At 45.2% G+C, this 22,500-nt stretch overlaps 4 protein-coding genes across 4 annotated transcripts in view; 2 read left to right on the plus strand and 2 right to left on the minus strand.

The window, feature by feature from the left end:
- ostf1 (osteoclast stimulating factor 1) overlaps positions 1-160 on the plus strand; it is a 5,781-nt gene extending 5,621 nt beyond the window's left edge. The window contains exon 10 of the mRNA XM_030791429.1: positions 1-160. This exon is cut by the window's left edge and continues 471 nt beyond it. The gene's annotated coding sequence lies outside the window, so the exon portion shown is untranslated.
- An 11,657-nt stretch (positions 161-11,817) lies between these two features.
- Positions 11,818-15,222, minus strand: si:ch211-12e13.1 (uncharacterized). The gene is made up of 5 exons (XM_030791731.1): positions 14,783-15,222; positions 14,157-14,320; positions 13,019-13,255; positions 12,508-12,699; positions 11,818-12,126 (listed from the first exon to the last, which is right to left on the minus strand). The coding sequence occupies exons 1-5, from the start codon at positions 15,043-15,045 to the stop codon at positions 11,927-11,929; spliced, it is 1,056 nt and encodes a 351-aa protein (XP_030647591.1). The 5' UTR covers positions 15,046-15,222; the 3' UTR covers positions 11,818-11,926.
- Positions 15,223-15,826: 604 nt separating this feature from the next.
- On the plus strand, positions 15,827-19,061 carry rnf215 (ring finger protein 215). Its single transcript, XM_030791712.1, has 10 exons — positions 15,827-16,063; positions 16,339-16,476; positions 16,563-16,634; positions 16,719-16,804; positions 16,903-16,957; positions 17,085-17,189; positions 17,630-17,746; positions 17,858-17,980; positions 18,331-18,433; positions 18,816-19,061. The coding sequence occupies exons 1-10, from the start codon at positions 15,827-15,829 to the stop codon at positions 18,827-18,829; spliced, it is 1,050 nt and encodes a 349-aa protein (XP_030647572.1). The 3' UTR covers positions 18,830-19,061.
- Positions 19,062-20,576: 1,515 nt separating this feature from the next.
- The window catches only part of ascc2 (activating signal cointegrator 1 complex subunit 2), an 11,769-nt gene continuing 9,845 nt past the window's right edge, over positions 20,577-22,500 (minus strand). The window contains exons 15-19 of the mRNA XM_030791262.1: positions 22,300-22,419; positions 21,821-22,057; positions 21,609-21,693; positions 21,376-21,470; positions 20,577-21,159 (exon numbers count right to left, since the gene is read on the minus strand). Coding sequence (XP_030647122.1) covers positions 20,988-21,159; positions 21,376-21,470; positions 21,609-21,693; positions 21,821-22,057; positions 22,300-22,419 — 709 coding nt within the window. The 3' untranslated portion in view covers positions 20,577-20,987. The remainder of the gene's footprint in view (positions 21,160-21,375; positions 21,471-21,608; positions 21,694-21,820; positions 22,058-22,299; positions 22,420-22,500) is intronic.

A 22,500-nucleotide genomic window follows, 5' to 3' on the forward strand; every position in this document is an offset into this window, starting at 1 on the left:
AGAGAGTGTGTGTGTGTGTGTGTGTGCGTGCACATTGCTGCGCGCCTGGTGTGTGTGTGCGCGTGTGTGTGTGTCGGTCGGTTCATGCTTTTGGATTTTCCTGGCCTGTATGTTTGCCATATTAAAATCTATGCAATAAACAGTTACATGTCTACTTTGACCTCATTGTCATCTTTTTGTCTGAATAGATGAACAGGAAGCAGGAAGCTCATGCCACGTCACTAACTTGGAACAGAACAGTAACGTTAAATAACTGATTTACACTTAACGGGATTCAACAAACCTAAGGCTGATAATATGTAATTCAGTCGGCCCTCCACATTCGCGAGGGTTAAGGACATAGGACCCACGCGAGAGTGAAAAAACCGCGAATATCTCTAGGCTCATTAACTCTCAATACTGCTAAGCCTATATTTATGGTAGTAAACGATAAAATAGATTAATAATACATATGTTATATACATTTATGATTTACTAACCCTTTTTTTAGTTTTCTTTATGTTGCACACTTGAATAAAACGATGTCCGAAACAGGTGTATTGACACGTTTTCTTCATTTATTCCATAACAGCATAAAAATATACATCACTCGGACATTTGATCTTCCTCTGTACTCTCCTCTCTTAAGTTTTATTTCTTCTACGCGCACGAACTCTCTACTGTACCGACATGCAACATTTACATTTTCTAGTCTACGAACTGGAACAGTACTTAGACCGTGACTGACGATGTTTCACACGTTGCTTTGATGAGAAAGCAAATACAGAGAAGAACGCATAGTGAGAAATGGCTAAGTGCCCACCCCTGAGCTTTGTCCTGAGAATGAAACTGAAACGGTTTTCCGTTGCCAGGATCCATTTTGAAGCTGAAAAATACGGAATTAGCGAAAGCTGAGCAAAGCAGATCGTTCCCACCGTTCCCAAATACACTGGAATTCTGGCGAAATAAACCTCAAGTCGATTCTGCCTTGTAAAATATTGTCACTGTTTTGTTAAAATAATTAACGCCTGTAACTCTTACAGTCTAAAAACTGTTCAAAAAACTTATGTGGAAAGTGTTCTTTCTCTTTTTTGAGGAAAAATCTAAAGACCGTTAAGCCATGGTGTCAGCGCTGTTTCTTTGAAGATATTTTAATTTTGCGTGAAAAGAAATGTTCTACATATTCCTATACACATTCTTATACATACTCATGCAATATTATGTCTCTTTGTTAGGTTTTATATAGACTAATTGTGTGCACAGCAGTTCTGAGCCCAACTGTGACGCTGGCCGCAAAGAAATCCTCGATGGAGATAACAAAATAAAATGAAGATCAACATTGCTGCTGATTTAATCTCTTCCTGGTTTTCATGAAAACATGAATCTCTCAGGCGCGAGCGAAAAGCGTGGGGACACTGTTCCCACCGGGACAATGAGACTAAAATCTGCGGCGCTCACCTGTTAGACCGTTTGGACCTCAAACTCGATGACAGAATCGTTTACATTCAGAGATGGAGCTGCTGCCGCGGGCACGAGGTGACACAGTTCTTTTTCTTTTTAATACCAAAGTGGCACATTCGTTAAATACGTAGATTTAAATGTGAATGGTCGGGTGAGAAAAGCTCTTCATCATGTCATAAAACTGTCATCACGTCAAAAAACAGAAAACAGGGTTGTCATGGTAATGATTGGGCTGCTCCTTCAAAAATTAAGTAGCTTAACGGGAAAAACCCTAATTTTATTACTAACCTTGTGCGTCTTCAGAGGAACTGGTTCACCCACATTACTATATTATTCTCAGAATGCGACCGCAGTTAACTTCAAATGTACTGTCACGCACAGTAGCAAATATCGGATAGAAAGTGTGTGTGTGTGTTAGTATGTGTGTGAGTGTGTGTGTGTGTGTGTTTGTGCATTAAACTAAGGTTGAAAGGTCTGCGGTTATTATACCACTAAATTACGAAGTTATACGAACACTGAGACACTTGTGGGTTTGTTTTCGTCCCATGTGGGCGTTTCTAGGTGTCGTCTGGTTATAAATATGAACAGGACGTGCTATATGACCACATGAGAAGATCAGCTGACTTACAAATCTTTTGGAAAACCATGAACCACCTCTAGTTTATTGCAGAAAGTTTGAACAGTTTAAAAGCATTTATTTCGAAGTTCAGTTCCATCGCTACCACAGGTAAGTAAGGTCTGGAAATGTGGTGTTGAATTCAGTTTAGGTCACAGTGGAATGACAGTGGGGAGAAAAACAAACAAAAACTAAATATAAAAAAAATCTCAGGAACTGATAAACACTTTTAAAAACACTGATAGTGGGGTGGCACGGTGGCACAGTGGGTAGCGCTGCCACCTCAGAGGGCTCAGGTTCGATTCTCGGCTGGGCTGCCAGGGTCCTCTCTGTGTGGAGTTTGCATGTTCTCCCCATGTCTGTGTGGTTTCATCCCACAGTCAGGTGATTTGGAGATACTAATTTGCCTCTAGGTATGAATGTGTTTGTTTGTGTGTCTACCCTGCGATGGACTGGCAATCTATCAACGCCTTTCGCCCAGTGAGCGCTGGGATAAGCTCCAGCACCCCTCACGACCCTAATTAGGATAAGAGGCTTAGATGATGACTGAGTGAATGATATAATGAGTCCATATACAGTGTGGTAAAAGTAAATACATAAGTGGTTGCTTTAACTGGCATCACATACTCATTACCGTAGCCTGGCATTACATACTCATTATCTTAGCCTGGCATTATATACTCATTTATCTTAGCCTGGCATTACATACTCATTTATCTTAGCCTGGCATTACATACTCATTATCTTAGCCTGGCATTACATACTCATTATCTTAGCCTGGCATTACATACTCATTATCTTAGCCTGGCATTACATACTCATTATCGTAGCCTGGCATTACATACTCATTTATCTTAGCCTGGCATTACATACTCATTATCTTAGCCTGGCCTTACATACTCATTATCTTAGCCTGGCATTACATACTCATTATCTTAGCCTGGCATCACATACTCATTATCTTAGCCTGGCATTACATACTCATTATCGTAGCCTGGCATTACATACTCATTTATCTTAGCCTGGCATTAGATACTCATTATCTTAGCCTGGCATTACATACTCATTATCTTAGCCTGGCATTACATACTCATTATCTTAGCCTGGCATTACATACTCATTTATCTTAGCCTGGCATTACATACTCATTATCTTAGCCTGGCATTACATACTCATTATCTTAGCCTGGCATTAGATACTCATTATCTTAGCCTGGCATTACATACTCATTATCTTAGCCTGGCATTACATACTCATTATCTTAGCCTGGCATTACATACTCATTATCTTAGCCTGGCCTTACATACTCATTATCTTAGCCTGGCATTACATACTCATTATCTTTTTTTATCGACTAGAGATCTCAAAACGAAAACCCTCTCTGAAATTCTGTGTTGTCTACAGTAACTGAACTTGTTATTTTAGTCTCTGTAGCAGGGAAAAGGCCAATCCAAACAAAGGCCAGTGTAACTGTGGCCTGTGTGAACAGGCTCCGAGGGATTCAGTATCAACCGCTTGCGGTCACAGTTTTTGCAGATCGTGTCTCGACAGGCACTGGGTCTGGTCAGGAGACTTGGCCTGTCCCCAGTGCAGAGAGAGATCTAGAACTCATGCTGTTCTACACCCACACAAGGCTGGCTACCCTAGGCCCACGGCCTGTGATCTGCAGTGGGCAGAAGCCCAGAGCTGGGCAGACCAGTCTGCCTGGGCCTGCCCCCCACCCCATGAGAAACATGCCAGGTACCACCATCCAGTGCCTGCCCTGCAAACACATTCACAGCTGGAGGTGACTGGGCAGCACTAACACAGTGCACATGAAGATTTGAAGAGAATCACTCAGCGTCATAAAACCGCCCTGCAGAATAAGTTTGAGTGTATGTTTGAAGGCATCTCTGCTCAGGGAGCAAAAACACTCTCCTCACCAGCTTTTACACGGAGCTTTACATCACTGAGGGAGAGAGTGAAGGCGTGGATAAGGAACACGAGATATGGGAGCTTGAGACAGAGCACAAAACAGAGGTTTCACACAAAAAACCAATCTGCTACACTCACATATTTAAAACCTTGCCCAGACAAGACAAACATGTTAGAACAGTGTTGACAAAGGGAATCGCAGGGATTAGAAACACTGTCTCTGTGCAGAAGGTCGTTCTTGACTGGACGGAGGGAAAGGCTAATCAGGACATAGATTTCATGTCTGTATTTCCCTTTTGAGAGTTGAATTTGGTAAATGACAATCACCACAGTCTCTATGACCTTCCTCTTGACCTCTACCCCGAGCTAAGAGGACTGGTCATAAAAACGCTCAATTCATGTAAAACTTTGTTCATCTTTGATAGTTTGGATGAAAGTCGACTTCATTTTGATAACCATTCTAAAAAGGTTTCCAGTGTGCGTGAGGCAGCGTCCACCAATATCCCGTTAAAGAGCCTCACTACAGGTGAATTGCTTCCCTCCACTCCTAACTGGATAACCTCCAGACCAGCAGCAGCCAATCAGATTCTCCCTCAGTACATAAACCAGATAACAGAAATACATGGATTTAGTGACCCCCAGAAGGAGGAGTACTTCAGGAGAAAAACCAGTGATCCAGTTCTGGCCAGCCAGATCATTTCGCACACCAGAGCTTCACGCGGCCTGCGTATCATGTGTCACATACTGGTTTTCTATTGGATTACAGCCACTGCGATCCAAACGATGCCTGTCCGAGACAACAGTGAAGCAACTCCTAAAACTCTGACTGAAGTGTATCCACACTTTCTGCTTATACAGATGAACATAAAGAACCACAAGTATCAGGAGAGAGATCTGACAGACCCACAGCTGCTTCTGGAGTCCAGCAAAGACATCCTTCTGAAGTTAGCAGAGCTGGCTTTCAAACGTCCTCAGACGTGCAGTCCGCTGTTCTATGAAGATGACCTTAAAACATGTGGCACTGATGTGAATCAAGCCTCAGTGTACTCTGGAATATTCACTGAGATTTTTAATAAAGAGGAGTCTGTGCTTTATCACACGAAGGTTTATATCTTTGTGCACCTGAGCATTAAGGAATCTTTTGCTGCTGTTTTTGTATTTTATTGTTTTGTAAGCAAAAACACCGATAAACTTCCATCATTCCTACAGGAGGAGTCTCAAACTCCGCCACAGGACTTTCTGCTGAAGGCTGCAGTGAACAGGGCTCTTGACGGCAGAAATGGACATCCAGATCTGTTTGTGCGTTTCCTTCATGGCATGTCACTAGAATCCAATCAAAAACCCTTACGCGGTCTACTGCCACGAACAGACAGTGCAGCAGAAACAAGGGATTAAGTCATCCAAAATCTCAAACTAATCAGAAAGAAAAAACATCTCTCCAGAGAGATGCATCAGCCTCCTCCACTGCCCAATTGAAATGAACGATTTCTCCCTTCATGAAGAATTGATAAGTCACTGATAAGTCCTTACTGCAGACTGGACCCACTCAGGTCAGTACGTATGTGGACGTTATGCTTTATCATGATTATTATTGTTTGGTTGTTACCATTATTATTGACAATTAAAATGACCTCTGACAACCTGACATGAATTGTTACATGCTGGCATCTCTGAAATAGATCTTTTTAAATGGGTCTTTCTGTTTTCTCAGGCTTGCTGAATGTAATCTCATAGAGAAATGTGACATTTTGGCCCCAGTTCTTTGTTCTACAAAATCAGACCTGAGAGACCTGAACCTGAGAAATAATGATCTGCAGGATTCAGGAGTGAAGCTGTTCTCTGCTGAACCGGAGAGTCCACACTGTAAACTAGAAACACTGAGGTCAGTGCTTCTGAGTTTTCTGAGAGTGGAATCAATTTGTGGAAATTTAAATCATATTTTTACTAATTTGCAAATTACAAATTTAAATTACACAGAGTTAAGACTATGGTTAGACAAAATGGTTGGACATTTCCTCTGTATTCAAATCTCACTCCTTCTGCCTCATTAAAGACAGTTCTTTCCACTCTTTGTGTGTAAAAGCAGCTCATTAACGTGAAAACGATGTTTGTGAATATGTTGCGGTGAGTGTGGGAGTTTTAATGAGGTCATAACGAGGTCATAATTCAGAGACACAGAATGCAGGAGCACGCGCAGTCATACAACATCCATCTACACCACATCCATGCTAACCCTCAGGGCTCCCGCTTCTCTCTCTCTCTCTCTCTCTCTCTCTCTCTCTCTCTCTCTCTCTCTCTCTCTCTCTCTCTCTCTCTCTCTCTCTCTCTCTCTCTCTCTCTCTCTCTCTCTCTCTCTCTCTCTCTCTGTTGCCTTGCTGTTTAGTAACAAAGGAAGGGTGTTCTTTTCTGGCTTCAGCTCTGAGTTCAAACCCCTCACACCTGAGAGAGCTGGATCTGAGCCACAATCACCCAGGAGACTCAGGAAAGAAGGAGCTCTCTGGTGGACTGGAGGATCCACGCTGTAGACTGGAGAAACTCAAGTAATGTAAAAGTTCTCACAGTTCCAGCTCTTACTTTCTAAAAAAAAGTTTTTACTAACTCCTGAGTTGAAATACACACACACACACACACACATATATATAAAATAAGTACTGTGTTAACCCTAAAGTTACTGTAATCAATCACAAATGTTAAATTCCTGGTTGTTTTGCCAGACACTGAGGTGGTTGTTTTCGACAGAAAACATGGCTGTTGATGTTGAATGCAGTCCCAGGTGAGAAGCATTGCTCTCAGTGTCTCAGGCCTGTGTCACACTGACTGACTGGTGGAGCTGCCTACACCAGACATACATCCAGTCAGCATCTGATACCTGTCCTTTTATTTTTCCTCTGCCGTGGACTACGATGGAGAATGCAGGTTGACACCAGGACTGAGGAAGTGTAAGCTTGGCTGGAGTACTATTGATCTCCATCAGTGTTTCCCTGTTTTGCTCCACAGTTCTGCATGTTTTAGGCCTGGTCCTGATCTAACAGCTCCACCTTAGTTTACCAACCTTACGGTTATTCACTGATGAGTGGAGTCAGGTGTGTGAGGGTGGAGTGGAGTCAGGTGTGTGGGGGCAGAGTGGAGTCAGGTGTGTGAGGGAGGAGTGGAGTCAGGTGTGTGAGGGCAGGGTGGAGTCAGGTGTGTGGGGGCAGAGTGGAGTCAGGTGTGTGAGGGTGGAGTGGAGTCAGGTGTGTGGGGGCAGGGTGGAGTCAGGTGTGTGAGGAGTGGAGTCAGGTGTGTGAGGGCAGGGTGGAGTCAGGTGTGTGGGGGCAGGGTGGAGTCGGGTGTGTGGGGGCAGGGTGGAGTCAGGTGTGTGGGGGCAGAGTGGAGTCAGGTGTGTGAGGGCAGAGTGGAGTCAGGTGTGTGAGGGCAGAGTGGAGTCAGGTGTGTGAGGGAGGAGTGGAGTCAGGTGTGTGAGGGCAGGGTGGAGTCAGGTGTGTGGGGGCAGGGTGGAGTCAGGTGTGTGAGGGCAGGGTGGAGTCAGGTGTGTGAGGGCAGAGTGGAGTCAGGTGTGTGAGGGCAGGGTGGAGTCAGGTGTGTGGGGGCAGGGTGGAGTCAGGTGTGTGAGGGCAGAGTGGAGTCAGGTGTGTGGGGGCAGAGTGGAGTCAGGTGTGTGAGGGCAGAGTGGAGTCAGGTGTGTGAGGGCGGAGTGGAGTCAGGTATGTGAGGGCGGAGTGGAGTCAGGTGTGTGAGGGCGGAGTGGAGTCAGGTGTGTGAGGGCAGAGTGGAGTCAGGTGTGTGAGGGCAGAGTGGAGTCAGGTGTGTGGGGGCAGAGTGGAGTCAGGTGTGTGGGGGCAGAGTGGAATCAGGTGTGTGGGGGCAGAGTGGAGTCAGGTGTGTGAGGGCAGAGTGGAGTCAGGTGTGTGGGGGCAGAGTGGAGTCAGGTGTGTGAGGGCAGAGTGGAGTCAGGTGTGTGAGGGCAGGGTGGAGTCAGGTGTGTGGGGGCAGGGTGGAGTCAGGTGTGTGAGGGCAGAGTGGAGTCAGGTGTGTGGGGGCAGAGTGGAGTCAGGTGTGTGGGGGCAGAGTGGAGTCAGGTGTGTGAGGGCAGAGTGGAGTCAGGTGTGTGAGGAGTGGAGTCAGGTGTGTGAGGGCGGAGTGGAGTCAGGTGTGTGAGGGCAGAGTGGAGTCAGGTGTGTGGGGGCAGGGTGGAGTCAGGTGTGTGAGGGCAGAGTGGAGTCAGGTGTGTGGGGGCAGGGTGGAGTCAGGTGTGTGAGGGCAGAGTGGAGTCAGGTGTGTGAGGGTGGAGTGGAGTCAGGTGTGTGGGGGCAGGGTGGAGTCAGGTGTGTGAGGAGTGGAGTCAGGTGTGTGAGGGCGGAGTGGAGTCAGGTGTGTGAGGGCAGAGTGGAGTCAGGTGTGTGAGGGCAGAGTGGAGTCAGGTGTGTGAGGGCAGAGTGGAGTCAGGTGTGTGAGGGCGGAGTGGAGTCAGGTGTGTGAGGGCAGAGTGGAGTCAGGTGTGTGGGGGCAGGGTGGAGTCAGGTGTGTGAGGGCAGAGTGGAGTCAGGTGTGTGAGGGCAGAGTGGAGTCAGGTGTGTGAGGGCAGAGTGGAGTCAGGTGTGTGAGGGCGGAGTGGAGTCAGGTGTGTGAGGGCAGAGTGGAGTCAGGTGTGTGGGGGCAGGGTGGAGTCAGGTGTGTGAGGGCAGAGTGGAGTCAGGTGTGTGAGGGCAGAGTGGAGTCAGGTGTGTGAGGGCAGAGTGGAGTCAGGTGTGTGAGGGCGGAGTGGAGCCAGTTTTAATATTGTGCTGTTTCTGTGTTGCTGCGTTGATCCTCTGTTGTTAAAATTGTGCTTATTAAAATTAATCTGTACGCAAAAGCAATAAATCAGTAAATCAATTGATAGCAGATGACAGAAGAATCAGTTCAGCACATCTGTTTTTCTTACAGATGCCTGTAAACTCACCCTGGACCCAAACACGGCACACACATGGCCGTCCCTGTCTCACAGCTGCAGAAAGGTCACGCGGGAGAAGGAGGAACAGCCAAAGGTTGATCAGTCAGACAGATTTGACTTCTGGTACCAGTTGCTTTGCAGAGAGGGTCTGACTGGATGTTGTTACTGGGAGGCTGAGTGGACTGGTTGGAGAGTTAACACTTGAACAGCAGATGACAGATTCGGATATAACGACAGATCCTGGAATCTGTGCTGCTCCAGTTACAAATCCACAGCCTGGCACAGGAACATGACACACCCGCCTCTCGCTCCCGCTCTCAAAGAGTAGGTGTGTACCTGGACGAGCTAGCCAGCACTCTGTCCCTCTACAGTGTCTCCTCTGACACACACACACACACACACACACACTCACACACTTACACCCATTCCACGCCACGTTCACTGAGCCCCTCTATCCGGGGTTTAAACTGTACAAATCTGAGATGAGTCTGTGCTAAATGACCCAATATATCCTGATACAACCTGAAATAAACCGATACAGCCTGACACAACCCTACACAACCTGAAATATAACCTGATACAACCTGAAATAACCCTATGCAACCTGATACAACCTGAAATAACCTTACATAACCTGAAACAACCTGAAATATAGTGAGAAATAACCTGATACAACCCTACACAATCTGAAACATAACCCTACACAACCTGAAATATAACCTGACACAACCTGAAACAACCTGACAGAACCTGCTCTGAAAGACTGCTCTGTTTGAAACATAATAAACTTGACGGTGTGTATGTATGATATTTTTCATTTTAATTCTAGGGTATTTTTATAGCCTGAGTCATTATGGAAGTGAAAAAGTTGCTTAAACATGGACTTGCGTCAGTCAGTCAGAGGCAGAGACAGAATGAAACGCTTCATCTTCATTGAACTGAATGATTCCTCTCTGAGAGGGCCTTCCCTGGAACAGCGTCTAGACGCCTGAACAATGGAATGTATGAAAACCAAAACAAGATGGAAATATTCAAAGATTTAAACTCTAATGAAATCAAAACAGAGTATGTGTGTGTTAATTATTTTAAATAAATATAATCAAATTTGGCAACAGGGATGAGTGCTATTTGCCCTTTTTATACCAACTCATCTCCACATCATCTCCACATCATCTCCCATTCGAGAAGAGAGACAAACAGAGAGAGGTGAAGATGAGAGACTGGGAGGGTCGGACTGCCCATGTGAGCTCCACAAACCCAACAACCCAAACCCAACAAACCCAGTTCTCAGACAGACAGAACCGCTTGACTCAGTCTGGGCTCAAACTAATACTCTTCACACACTGACTGATCTTTACAACAGTCCTATTTCAACACTACATCACACTAAGACTAAATCACACTAAGACTAAATCACACTAACACTACATCACACTAACACTACATCACACTAACACTACATCACACTAACACTAAATCACACTAACACTACATCACACTGACACTATATCACACTAACACTACATCACACTAACACTACATCACACTAACACTACATCACATAAACACTAAATCACACTAACACTACATCACACTAACACTACATCACACTGACACTATATCACACTAACACTACATCACACTAACACTACATCACATAAACACTACATCACACTAACACTACATCACACTAACACTACATCACACTAACACTAAATCACACTAACACTACATCACACTAACACTATATCACACTAACACTATATCACACTAACACTACATCACACTAACACTAAATCACACTAACACTACATCACACTAACACTAAATCACACTAACACTACATCACACTGACACTATATCACACTAACACTACATCACACTAACACTACATCACACTAACACTACATCACATAAACACTACATCACACTAACACTAAATCACACTAACACTACATCACACTAACACTACATCACACTGACACTATATCACACTAACACTACATCACACTAACACTACATCACACTGACACTACATCACACTGACACTATATCACACTAACACTACATCACACTAACACTATATCACACTGACACTACATCACACTAACACTACATCACACTGACACTAAATCACACTGACACTACATCACACTAACACTACATCACACTAACACTACATCATTGGCTGACTAGTCTGTTCCCTCTGTCCCTCACACCTGTGAGAAATCATCTGTCAGTCTGGAGACTCAGAGACTTCGCACACGCATACACACACACACACACACACACACATACGCGCACACGCACACACATACACACACAGTGCTGTGAGCAATAGGCAACAAGTATTGAGTCATGATCATCATCATTAATAAAACATCATATGACAATTCAGTGCAATAAGTTGTCATTCAACCCAGTTTACCCAGTTAACTGAGATCCTTGGTTTCATTTTACCCAGTTCAAGCAAATAAAAAAGAATTAAACTGAAACATTAAATTTCTAATGTGATGATCGCAGAAACTTAATGACATCAGGTCATGACTGTTATACGTGTGGAGTCAGATTCACGCTGTGAATGGTGCTGCAGCAGCTGCACAGTTTCACAGGTTAACCTGTCCCAGCCTTTACAGCCATGCTGTGCCCCGCCCCCATCACATGACATCACATGACATCACAGCACAGCACGTCACATGACATCACATCTCTTTACATCTCAAGCCTTTGCCATGCCAATAGAATCAGTGTTTTTCAGAACTAGCAAAATTTATGTGATATTTGTGTGGTTATACAGTAATTAATACATGGCTATGAGTAAAGGGAACTAATAAATGGATGATTCATATTTTCATAACAATACCATTTTTGAAAATTCAAGTGAAATGTATTTTTTTATTCCATTCAGTGCAAGTCAACCAAATGACATAATTAACCAAAACCACCTCACCACTGACAGACTGAGTTTGACTGAGTTCACATTGTAAGTGAGACGTCCACTCTTTCCCTGGGCTAAAATGGCTTCACTCCTGTGTGTCAGAGCCCTGGATCTCTCCTGAGACGTACTGCTCCCGCGTGCTGGGCTTTTCCATCACAAACCTGCACAGTCTGAGAGCAGAGTCACTAGCCGCCTGGCTAAACCTGATCCTGACGTCCGCTGGGAGGAACAGGCTCCGTCTGAAAGTGACAGACACAGAGACTGGGGCCCGAACAGCATCCACTCCTACAGAAACAATGAAAGGGCACAACTCACAGTCAAACTCAGTTACAGCACACGTGGGCACACACACACACACACACACACACGCGCGCGCACGCATATGGACATGCGCGTACAGACAGACACACACACATGGACACACACGGACACGCACAGACATACACGGACAGACAGACACACACACATGGACAAGCGTGGACAGACATGGACACACGCGGACACACACACACACACACACACACACACAGACAGCATGTTCATATGTTGACACGATGTTCTGGTAACACAGTCTGCAGTGGAGCGACATTACAGCTGCAGTCTTACAGGCGTGGCACATGACTGGGCGTGTCCTGTGGAGGGGAGATGGTTTAACTGCAGCTTTACCTCTGTGCTTCTCAATCTCCACCAGACACCTGGACAGGACCCAGAGCGCAGGTGTGTTTGGGCGTGTGAGGTGCAGACGACAGGCTCCGCGCAGTAACACACAGGCGGGGCAGAGCTCCCAGAATGCCCAGGTGCACGTCACACCTGCAGACCAAGGCACGACCAGGTCCACTCCCTTCACTGCATCTGACCCTGAGCACGAACAGGCAGACGCAAGGAACCAGAACCAGAGAACCAGAGAACCAGACACAAACCAGCCCATGAACAACATCTTTCACATGATCACCCAGAGTCAAACTGTGAGCTAGTGCTGGACTGCACCAGGTTCCCTTCACAGCTAATTCACACAAAGTTTAAAGACTGTCAGGGGAACTTTTCCACAGACAGGAAAAGTTCTCCTGTTCTCTTCCCAAAAAAAGGCAATATACAGACTGGACCTGAACACATTTAATCACCACACATGAGCTGAATTAGACAGAAAGATGGATCTGTGTAGTTTTTAGGAATGTACCGTCGGGTGTGTCCGCTGGCTCTGACTGGGTGTGTGGTCCTGTTTTCTGGGAGAACATTGTAATCGCGCTCTCCCACACGGGCAAGTCACCTCTGCCAGCACTGAGAGAGATGTCCACCTCCACACCGTCCAGAACCGACCGGTACTCAGTCACTCTGGCCTGCACAGTGAACGGGCCTTTCTTCAGTTCATCCACTGGCTGGAGAGAGCTCAAGGTCTGACGCACGCGAACCAGGCCTTGGGGACAAGACGTTTTCAGGTCAGTTAGGGTTAGGGTTAGGGTTAGGGTTAGGGTTAGGGTCGGTTACAAGCTTCTGTCAGCCATGAAACATATAACACACTAGAACTCCTTTGCACTGACGTGATATTAATAACTGGGCCAGCTGGAGTCCACCAGTTTATGGCAATGTTTCATTAAGTTCAGAGGAAAGTCTCTATGTGTCTGCCCAGCAGTCTAGGCCGAGTTCGCCTCTGAATGACTCCTCAGGGGGAAACTGAACTGTGCAGTGGGCTATATACACATCAGAATACTTGAAGCTTCACAGATATTTGTGGTAGATCGTTGAAAATCATTACAACGTTTGGCATGGCGCCCCCTGCTGCCCAATCTTTGCAGACACTGGCGGACAGAAGGAGCCCATGATAACCTCTTTTAAATGTATTGCCAGTCTGAGTGAAATGCCCAGCCATTACATTAGGTTTAAACCTTAACAGGTGGGCACTCATTACTATACAGCAAGAATTAGATAAAGAAAAACAATGTATAGGTAAATTGGAAGGTGTTTTGCATTTTGTCAGTGGACATATCCCTGCTTGTCATTCCAAGCCTAAAGAAAGAAGAAGAAGAAGAAGAGGAAGAAGAAGAAGAGGAAGAAGAAGAAGAAGAAGAAGAGGAAGAAGAAGAAGAAGAAGAAGAAGAAGAAGAAGAATTCTCAGGTTTAATTCACCATATTGTTACATTTCCTTGATGCCATAAGGTAGTGTGTATACTTTCGAATAAGCTAATAGCAGTTGTTTGCCAAAAGACAAACAGAGACAAACGATTGTGAGAGAGAGGTTTAAAACTGAGCCGTTACATCTTTCCTGTCACACAGTGATCTCAAAGTTATCAACAGAGAGACGTATGAATGTGCCTTACCCAACGGACTCAGTTTGAATCTCTCTGAACACAGAATCATGGTGAGTAATCGGCAGCAGAAATAGTCGGGATAGCACAAGGGGACATCTCTGAAGGTGCTATCCGGATAATCCCAACCATATCCCATGGCAGAGCAATACTTTCTCAAATTCTGTACGTCAAGCCTACAGATGCGATGGTAGAAACAGGTTATATGCTGGTAGTTCAACCATTTTGGCAACAGCAGAGTGGCGCAGCGGAAGCGTGCTGGGCCCATAACCCAGAGGTCGATGGATCGAAACCATCCTCTGCTAAAAGTTTTTTAGGAACCCAAATAGATATAATTTTCTTGAAATGATCTGTGAATTTAGTAGATTTACTGCACTGACAACAACAAAATTATACAAGTATTTTAGCCGTTTGTCAATTTTAGATGTACATTGCATATGGTATGAATCTACTGAGTAAAAAAAAATATAAGTAAAAAACAAAATCCTTACTAAATTTGTGTAGGAATCAATTTAGGTCGTCTGTCTACAAACGCATGCGCCTGTTGTAAATTACCGGTCATAAAATGCTTGCTAATTAATTATAAATATCATTTTAAGGTGTCGTTTCGTTTCAAGGCAGTTGACAGTTTAACCTACCTGCAGTTGAAAATTGTAAAGACAAGTTCGTCTGTAATTGCTTTTTTGTCCTTGTTATTTTCGTATAAGTGACCCTGGCTTTTGCGAAAAGATTCAGTCATGTATCTGACCCAGAGGTACGCATAGCTTGGCAAAGGCTGGTTGAAGTCAAAAACCGCGCACGTTCTAAGTTGTCGGTGGGAACGGTACAAATACGCGTGAAAGAAGTAAATGACATACACAATGAGTGCTGTCAAAATGAGCAGACATAAGTAACTCTCCATTATTGCTCAACTTATTTCCATAACAATAAGACAACGCTCATCGATTCCGTTCGTTTAAACACGGATTGTACGGGTAGAACAATGCTATTCAAGACGACACAAGTTCATATTCCAGTGGCAAGCATTCTTAACTATAAAATGGTGCAGTTTGTATTAGAAGTACTGCAAGGTAAATTCCTCACTGAACTTTGTTAATCCCTGTCTCACTGACTGCATATGGTGTGAACAGACCAACAGTAAGCGATAAAGATGGCCGGCCCATGACCAAAAATCAAAACACGAGCTCTGCAATTAATTTTGCGTCGCTTACACTTCCGGCATGAATTCATCTTACTTTCCTGCATTCGTTTCTCTGTACTTGCCTTGTTACAAAATGCACAGTTTAGTGCCAGTCTTCACGTGGGAATATATCTTAAATTTGCGAGATGCTTAAGTTGGAACAGGTAGCACCACAATACCTTGATGAATAGATTTTCTATGCTAGAGAGCAGCCTGCTGATGTACATATTATTAACATAAACTGATTGGTACCTGATCATCCCCCAGCTGCGTTTAGGAAACTTTATAATTCGTTCAGTTCTCCGGTAGAAACAAACGCAAGGCAAAGACTTTTATTTTGCAGGAAGTGTCAGCACCGCGTCACTGCGCGTTGGTACCTTTGTTTACAGTCGCTGGCGGATATGAAACCAGAGGCGACCAGCTGGGCCATTTAAACAAAATGCTGTAGAGTTTTAGAATAAAACTCATTTCACATGTATCAGCTGACTTCCGTCACTCAGACATGGCTGGTCCTGGATTCTGGTGCTATATTTATGTCGTTTGTGTACTTTACCCTGTTTTTGTTTGGCCGTGTCTGCTGGTATGTGGAGAACAGGTAGCTTTAGTTGAGGTTTTTCTGCAAGAACCAGAGGGCGTCAGCAGCGTTTTGCAAGGCGAGGTTGTCGAAGGGAGTCTGGACAACGATCTCCCTGTAAACCAGCACAAAAGAGATTATACTCTCGAAGGGGACCTAATATTAGTAAGTTAATGCTGTATTAAATCAAATGGTAGTTTTTGGCATGACCGCAGAATTGTTGTGGCTGTCGCATATCACATTTCATACTGTACAATGAGAAAACGGTAAATAAAGCAACGTTTTCTTTTTGATTATCAAAAAATGATCTGTTTTACACGGGTACGGACAGTTTACCAACAGAGAGTCAATGCAAGTCAGCACTATGTAGTTTTATTGTCAGTGCATAACCAGTGTGTTGTGTGATTAATGGTTGCTTTCATTGCGCTTTGCCGATAAAGATGCAGAACGAGGCGCGAGAGGTCGATGATAATGATAGACAGGTAAGCCCATGGATCGGAGTGGTGTCTGTTAACGCGGAAGACAGAAAAACAGCGAAAGGCAAACAGGAATCTTTCGCTTCTGCCGTCGTCAGTAAGGTCGGTTGGGCAGAATGAATATAGTGTGAAATATAGTGTGAGTTCTGAAATAAACGGAAATTAAGATTGTTTTGTTTTGGTTAAAGATGAAGAGAGCGCTGGTGCTTGGAGCGTCGGCTCTGATCATTTTGGCCCTGAACCAAAACACTGTGAGAGAGGTAAGTCTAGTCGCTTTGGTTCGTCTCTTATAGGATCGGATTTGTTTGTACTTTTTTGACTCTTTCCTGTCTGTGTAACTGCAGATGGACCTCTCTCAAGTGCTCTCCAAACCAATCATCGTAATTCAGACCTCAGAAAACGTCACCAAGCTCATTGGAGCTCTCCTCAGGTATAGGAACAGTCAGTGTTCACTTGTTTATGTTGAACATGTCATTTACAGATTAAATGGAACCAGAGTTTAATCATTTTCTGTGTTTATTTCTTCAGGGGTCTGCAAGCAACTGCAAAAATCAGCTATAAGACCTTTCTGCAGGATAACCTGGTAAACCTCATTCAACAGGTCTCAAAGAGAGTTAGCTTTTAACCAATTAGCGTTTAACTGCAACTAATTACCGCTGTTATTTCTGTTTTGACGCTTGGCCGTGGCTTTTCTCACGGTCCTGTTGCAGGGGGCCACGCTGACCTTGTGGTCCAGCTGCGGTCGTTCGAGGGGGGGTCTGTATGGGGAGTGGCAGGGGGTCATCTGTACTGGAGAGAGCAACTCCCAAGTACAGGTCTGAAATCGCAATGTGTGTCCAAATAACTGCAGTTGCACTTGATTTTTTATTAAAAAGTCAAATATTCAAAGTTAAGGTTATGGAACTATGTCATCTCACATTTGCCCTGGGGAACTGAGATGGTGACATGTAGTTCTTTCTGGTTCTTATTTAAAAGATTATTGTAATTACACAGTACCAAGTCATTCGCAGCAAAGCAGGTTCTGAAACAAATTGTGTAATTAACGTGTTATTACAGTATTTTTCAGTTTTAGTCGACACCAAACAGTTTGCATACACGATGACTGTGCAGACTATCAGACGCTCAGTCTGAACGTCGACGAGTCGTAGACACGTGCATCAGACAGGCAGCTCACCGGGAATAGAAATCTGCTTTACACACAGGAGCACTGGTTCCCAGTCGCTTGTCCACATCTCCACTGTTTTTCTCCCCACAGAAATACCTGCAGCAGCTTTGGAACACCATCGTCTTAGTGGCCCTGATCCTCTCCACAGGGGTCATAGTTCAAGCACGCTGGCAATACCAGGACAACCAGTTTAATGATGATTCACAGGTAAACACAAAGCTTCAGCTGACCACAACGTCCTGTCTAGACCACACCCCACTCTAAGACTGCACGGCACTGTGGACTCATGGGAAAATTCTCTCTTTTTTCCCCGTGCAGTTACATGTGAAGCAGGACATCATGAACCGTCTGTCTGCTTTGCAGACTAGGACCTACAGGCAGGCGAAGACAGCGGACACAGATGACTGCGCTGTCTGTTTGGAGCAATTCAACAACAACCAGGTCACTGAAATTCTGAAATAAACTATGAACAGCTGCAGGATGGAGGGGCTACCATCGCTTTTCTGATTCCTTATTATGAATGTAATGAAATGCATGAACAATCACACTGAAACAAATGTCCTCTGCTCTTTTTTTTATTCTAATTGAAATCTTGACTGTTACCCCATGGAACTAATCCTAGGACTTTAAGCAATGAGCAGTTAACACAGTCATTAAGCTGCTCATGTCAGGCTTGTCACAGTCATTAAGCTGCTCATGTCAGGCTTGTCACAGTCATTAAGCTGCTCATGTCAGGCTTGTTCTCAGAGCTGTAACTGCACGGCCTGTGTGTCGTGGTCTCTGCTCGGCAGTGTCTGCGAGTCCTCCCGTGTCTCCATGAGTTTCACAGGGACTGTGTGGACCCCTGGTTACTCCTCCAGCAGACGTGTCCTCTGTGCAAACGGAGCGTCCTCGGTGAGTCAGATGCTCACTGTGCCTTGTCGTGGTTTTTTGTCTTTTTTCAGCTTTGCCTCGGAGGGTAATTCAGCAGAGAAGAGGGTTTAAAATTCTCAGCGAGTTACCCAGTATACTCAGAGCAGAGCCCTGAGTGGTTTCTGTGGAAAGAACAACATTCCGGTAGATTCCATAGAGAGAAGAGCAGTCTGTTAGAACCGGATCGTGTTGTGTAGCTCCGGTTATGTTACCATCGCTCTCTCGGAACCAGTAGTTTAGTTTAATGAAGTTCAGGAAATTTCCGTCTAAAGTACAGTCTTATAGACTGAAAACCCACCAGACTGTGGACCATAAGTTCTGCCTGCAACCCACTGTATTGACCCTTTTTTTTCCTGACATACAGGTAATTTCTGTTGAAATGGATTCATGGACGGCAGCAGGACCTGGAAATGAAGGAATGAGAAGCAAGTCTTTGTTTTGGTGTTTGTGTCAACTCCAGTTCTTACCTCACCCCTCACAGAGTTTTCTGACTGTTCGTTAAGACACAGAACTCTGTCCAGAGACACTGAGTGACCTCCACATGAGCCCGATGTGGTGGTACCTGCCCTGGCCGTGGATTACGGTCCAGAAGGCCCGGACGGCACGCGCTCCGCAGCCAGACTCACTGTCTTTCTCAGAGAAGCCTCGTGTGTGTGTGTGTGTGTGTGAAAGGAGCAAGGCTCAGTGGGTTTTACTACAATACTGAGCACTTTGAAAATGGGAGAATGAGAGTCTAGTCACGAGAGCAAACACACTAGATTCAACTCCTGTTTTATGCCAAAATATTTAAACATTTCTATCATTATATTATTAACTTTGTAAAGGAGATGGGAATAGTTTAATAATGTGTAGTAATATGCTGGTTTGCCTTTAAAAACATTTCACTCCTTTTAATTCCCCGACGTCTTCCTTCAGGGCACTGTTAAAACACATCAGACTTACACATGTAATCAGAGATTACACTGACAAAGTCAGACTAAATTCTACAAAAAAAAAAACATACCCAGAGAAAGGCGCTGACAGCCAGTCACTGACAGAGAGTCACTGACAGAGAGAGAGTCACTGACGAAGAGTCACAGAGACTCAACATTGAGAAACTCCCCATGTCAGTTCAGGAACGGGACAAAAGCAAACACTGCCCTCTCCTGGATGACTCTGTTTCAGCAGTTAAACACACCTCCTCATGAAGCAGAGAGATGCTAATCAACCATAGTCTGACTTGTACCTCCTCTCGTGCGTGTGTGTGTGTGTGTGTGTGTGTGTTGAAACACGTTAACTCTGGCAGCAGCATAACAGTTAATGACCCACCTCTGTCGACTGTCGGCCTAAAGAAGACGGACCAGTCCTGCTGTATGTGACGCGTCTGTGGTATCGCAGCATTTACGCAGTAACGACACGTGTGAGTCCCTCCTGAGTCAGTGCGATTCACTTTTGTAGCCGTGAAATGACAGTGACTCCCAATGTAGAACAGGACTCGTTACAAAAACAGGACTCGACAGGAAAATGTCTTAAAAGGTACATAAAAAACACCTCCCGCCAATGAGTGAACATGGATTTTTACGACTGGTACACTGACAAAAAGGCTGTCTGTTACAAACGCACACCTGATAGGAATCTTCATAAGAAATAATAAGAATAATAATAAAAAAACATAGTAATAACAGTTTTTGTTCTTGTATTTCTTTGCTTCTTTTGTAATGTTTTGACTTAATTTCAAGAGTAATCACTAATCGATTTCTGTTATAAACAACCCCATGTTGTTTTGTTTGGAGTAGCAGAGACGTCAAACTGACGTGACAGTTTAGAAGGAATGCACAACTGGACCGGGTGAGACTGGAGAGAGGCTTTGTCAGCTCCCTATGTAGTTCAGTCAAAGGGAATTTGTCTGTGTAGTTCAGTCAAAGTGGTTTTGTCTGTGTAGTTCAGTCAAAGGGGACTTGTCTCATCAGATCTGAGCATCTTCACGCTGCCCCTCCACACTCACGCACACTCACGCACCTCATCCACTCACACACTCAGACTCATTGTATCCATGCCCTCAGTCAATCAGCTGTTTGTATAACTGATTTCTTTAATAAGAGAATTTGCTACAAGGCAAATGAAAAACAAGGCCTTCTGTCGGCAGTTCAGTCTGCCTGTGTGGATTTTATTTTAAAGTAAAAACATTAACTGATTTCTGTGCATGTGTTTTCTTTAACAGAAATCTTTGGGTTCTGTTCAGACATTCCTGCACTGTTTACCAGCATGGGTACATACCCAACTCAACCCCGTAACATCAGGTTGGAAAATGAACAATGCAACCAAATGTTGCAAATTTAGACTAAACCAAAAAAAAAAAAAAAAATCCAGGCCTGTTTAAAGGGACAAGCATGGCTCTGTGCCTCAGGCATCTCTTTTCCCACAGACATCCACATCAGTCCCGTTCCCTTGGAAACGCTGCTTTGTCTCGTCTCCGTGATACCAGCACTCTGCTCTCTGACATCGCTGCGATGTCGTAACGGGGGCAGGCGGCGGTGGCGGCCACGCCCTGGTGACCTCAGGAGGGGATCATGCCTTTGTTCCTCTTGCGGTCCGCCATGGTGCGGCGGTTGTGGTTGGCACCGCGACTCTTGTTGGCTTCTTTTCTGCGACGGTCCAGGAACGTCTCCAGGGTCTGACCCTGACCCTTCGGCTTGCCCACCACCTGACTGGGCGGAGGAGGCCTGTACCTACATCACCAAAACACGTCACAGAGGCAACGTCAGTGTCCTCAGAAATACGAGAAATCAGATAAATAAACGACATCCAAACAATCAGAATGAGAAAGAGGGCACTGTATAAATCCAGGCTTAGCTCAGAACTGGCCATCGGAGTTAAACTTCTGTTTTCTGGGTTCCCATGTGTTTTCTTGTTTGTTTGTTTGTTTTTGACGGTCTGGTCCTCACCCCTTCCTGCTCAGCATGGCGGCTCTCCTGGCCTCTGCACGCTCTCTCAACATCGCCGGGTCTTGGATGAAAAGATCTTTCTTTGCGCTGTCCTCCTAGACCGCACACATAACAGACATGTTCACACCACTTCATAACCAATAAGACCACACCACGCCGTCCACTCAAACCACACACACGTCCATTTAACATCACAACCAATCAGCTCCCACGTCTGAGACACCCATTCTCACCTCCTCTTCCTCCTCCTCATCCTCCTCTTCCTCATCGCCCTGGGCTTGTTTGCTTGACCTCAGGACCTGAGGGACGGTGAAGGGCCTGGTGGAGGCAGAGGTCAAAGGTCAGGGGTGTGAGATGTTCTAACGAGAGGAGTTAAGTGTAATGTCTGGGATTGTGAACCTCAGTGAATCAGGGATGGTCCACACAGAGGGGGCGGAGCCTGTACCTGCGGTTCAGAAGGTCGGCGTCCTCGTCCAGGTCGTTGGCTCCCACCTGATTAATGTCGTACGTGTCGTCATACTCATCCTCATAGTCGTCCACCACGTAGGCCTCACCCGAGGCGGCAGACGGGTCCGTTGCTATGGGAACCTCGTCCACAACGGTCTCGTAGGCCTGATAACGAGCCCGCTGTTCCTCTACATGTCGCTTATCATTCAGCATGTCCCGCACACTCTCCCCTTTCCTAACACGCACACATATACACACACACACACACACACACACACACACACAGAGAGATACACACACACACATACATTACACACACACATTAGACACACACACACATTACACACACACACAAACACACACACACACACACACAGATACACATATGCAAACACATTTACACACATGCAGTGGTGTATGGAGGCTGTGTGTATTATATGAGTGAATGAGGAGTCATGTGACAAGGTGTAAACTGACCTCCTGCCCCTCCACACGCGTGACATGTCCACCTGGTCACGGTTAAACACATCAAACTCATCATCGTCAAATACGTTTGACCTGCTGCTCAGCACAGCCGGCAGCTCCTCCTTCACCGGCCTTAACACACACACACACACACACACACACACACACACACACACACAGACACATATATACACACACACACACACACACACA

The sequence above is a fragment of the Chanos chanos genome, chromosome 14 (genome assembly GCF_902362185.1).
Source record: "Chanos chanos chromosome 14, fChaCha1.1, whole genome shotgun sequence".
NCBI lineage: Eukaryota > Metazoa > Chordata > Actinopteri > Gonorynchiformes > Chanidae > Chanos > Chanos chanos.

What these genes read in the sequence shown, in the direction of transcription:
- si:ch211-12e13.1 (XM_030791731.1), bottom strand. Translation starts at nt 15,045, where the DNA reads ATGGAGAGTTACTTATGTCTGCTCATTTTGACAGCACTCATTGTGTAT. An exon ending in TTTACAATTTTCAACTGCAG is followed by an intron (nt 14,321 to 14,782) that starts GTAGGTTAAACT and finishes TCGCATCTGTAG; the next exon opens with GCTTGACGTACAGAATTTGA. An exon ending in GCCAGCGGACACACCCGACG is followed by an intron (nt 12,700 to 13,018) that starts GTACATTCCTAA and finishes GTTCGTGCTCAG; the next exon opens with GGTCAGATGCAGTGAAGGGA.
- rnf215 (XM_030791712.1), top strand. Translation starts at nt 15,827, where the DNA reads ATGGCTGGTCCTGGATTCTGGTGCTATATTTATGTCGTTTGTGTACTT. An exon ending in CCTTTCTGCAGGATAACCTG is followed by an intron (nt 16,958 to 17,084) that starts GTAAACCTCATT and finishes GTCCTGTTGCAG; the next exon opens with GGGGCCACGCTGACCTTGTG. An exon ending in AGTTTAATGATGATTCACAG is followed by an intron (nt 17,747 to 17,857) that starts GTAAACACAAAG and finishes TTCCCCGTGCAG; the next exon opens with TTACATGTGAAGCAGGACAT.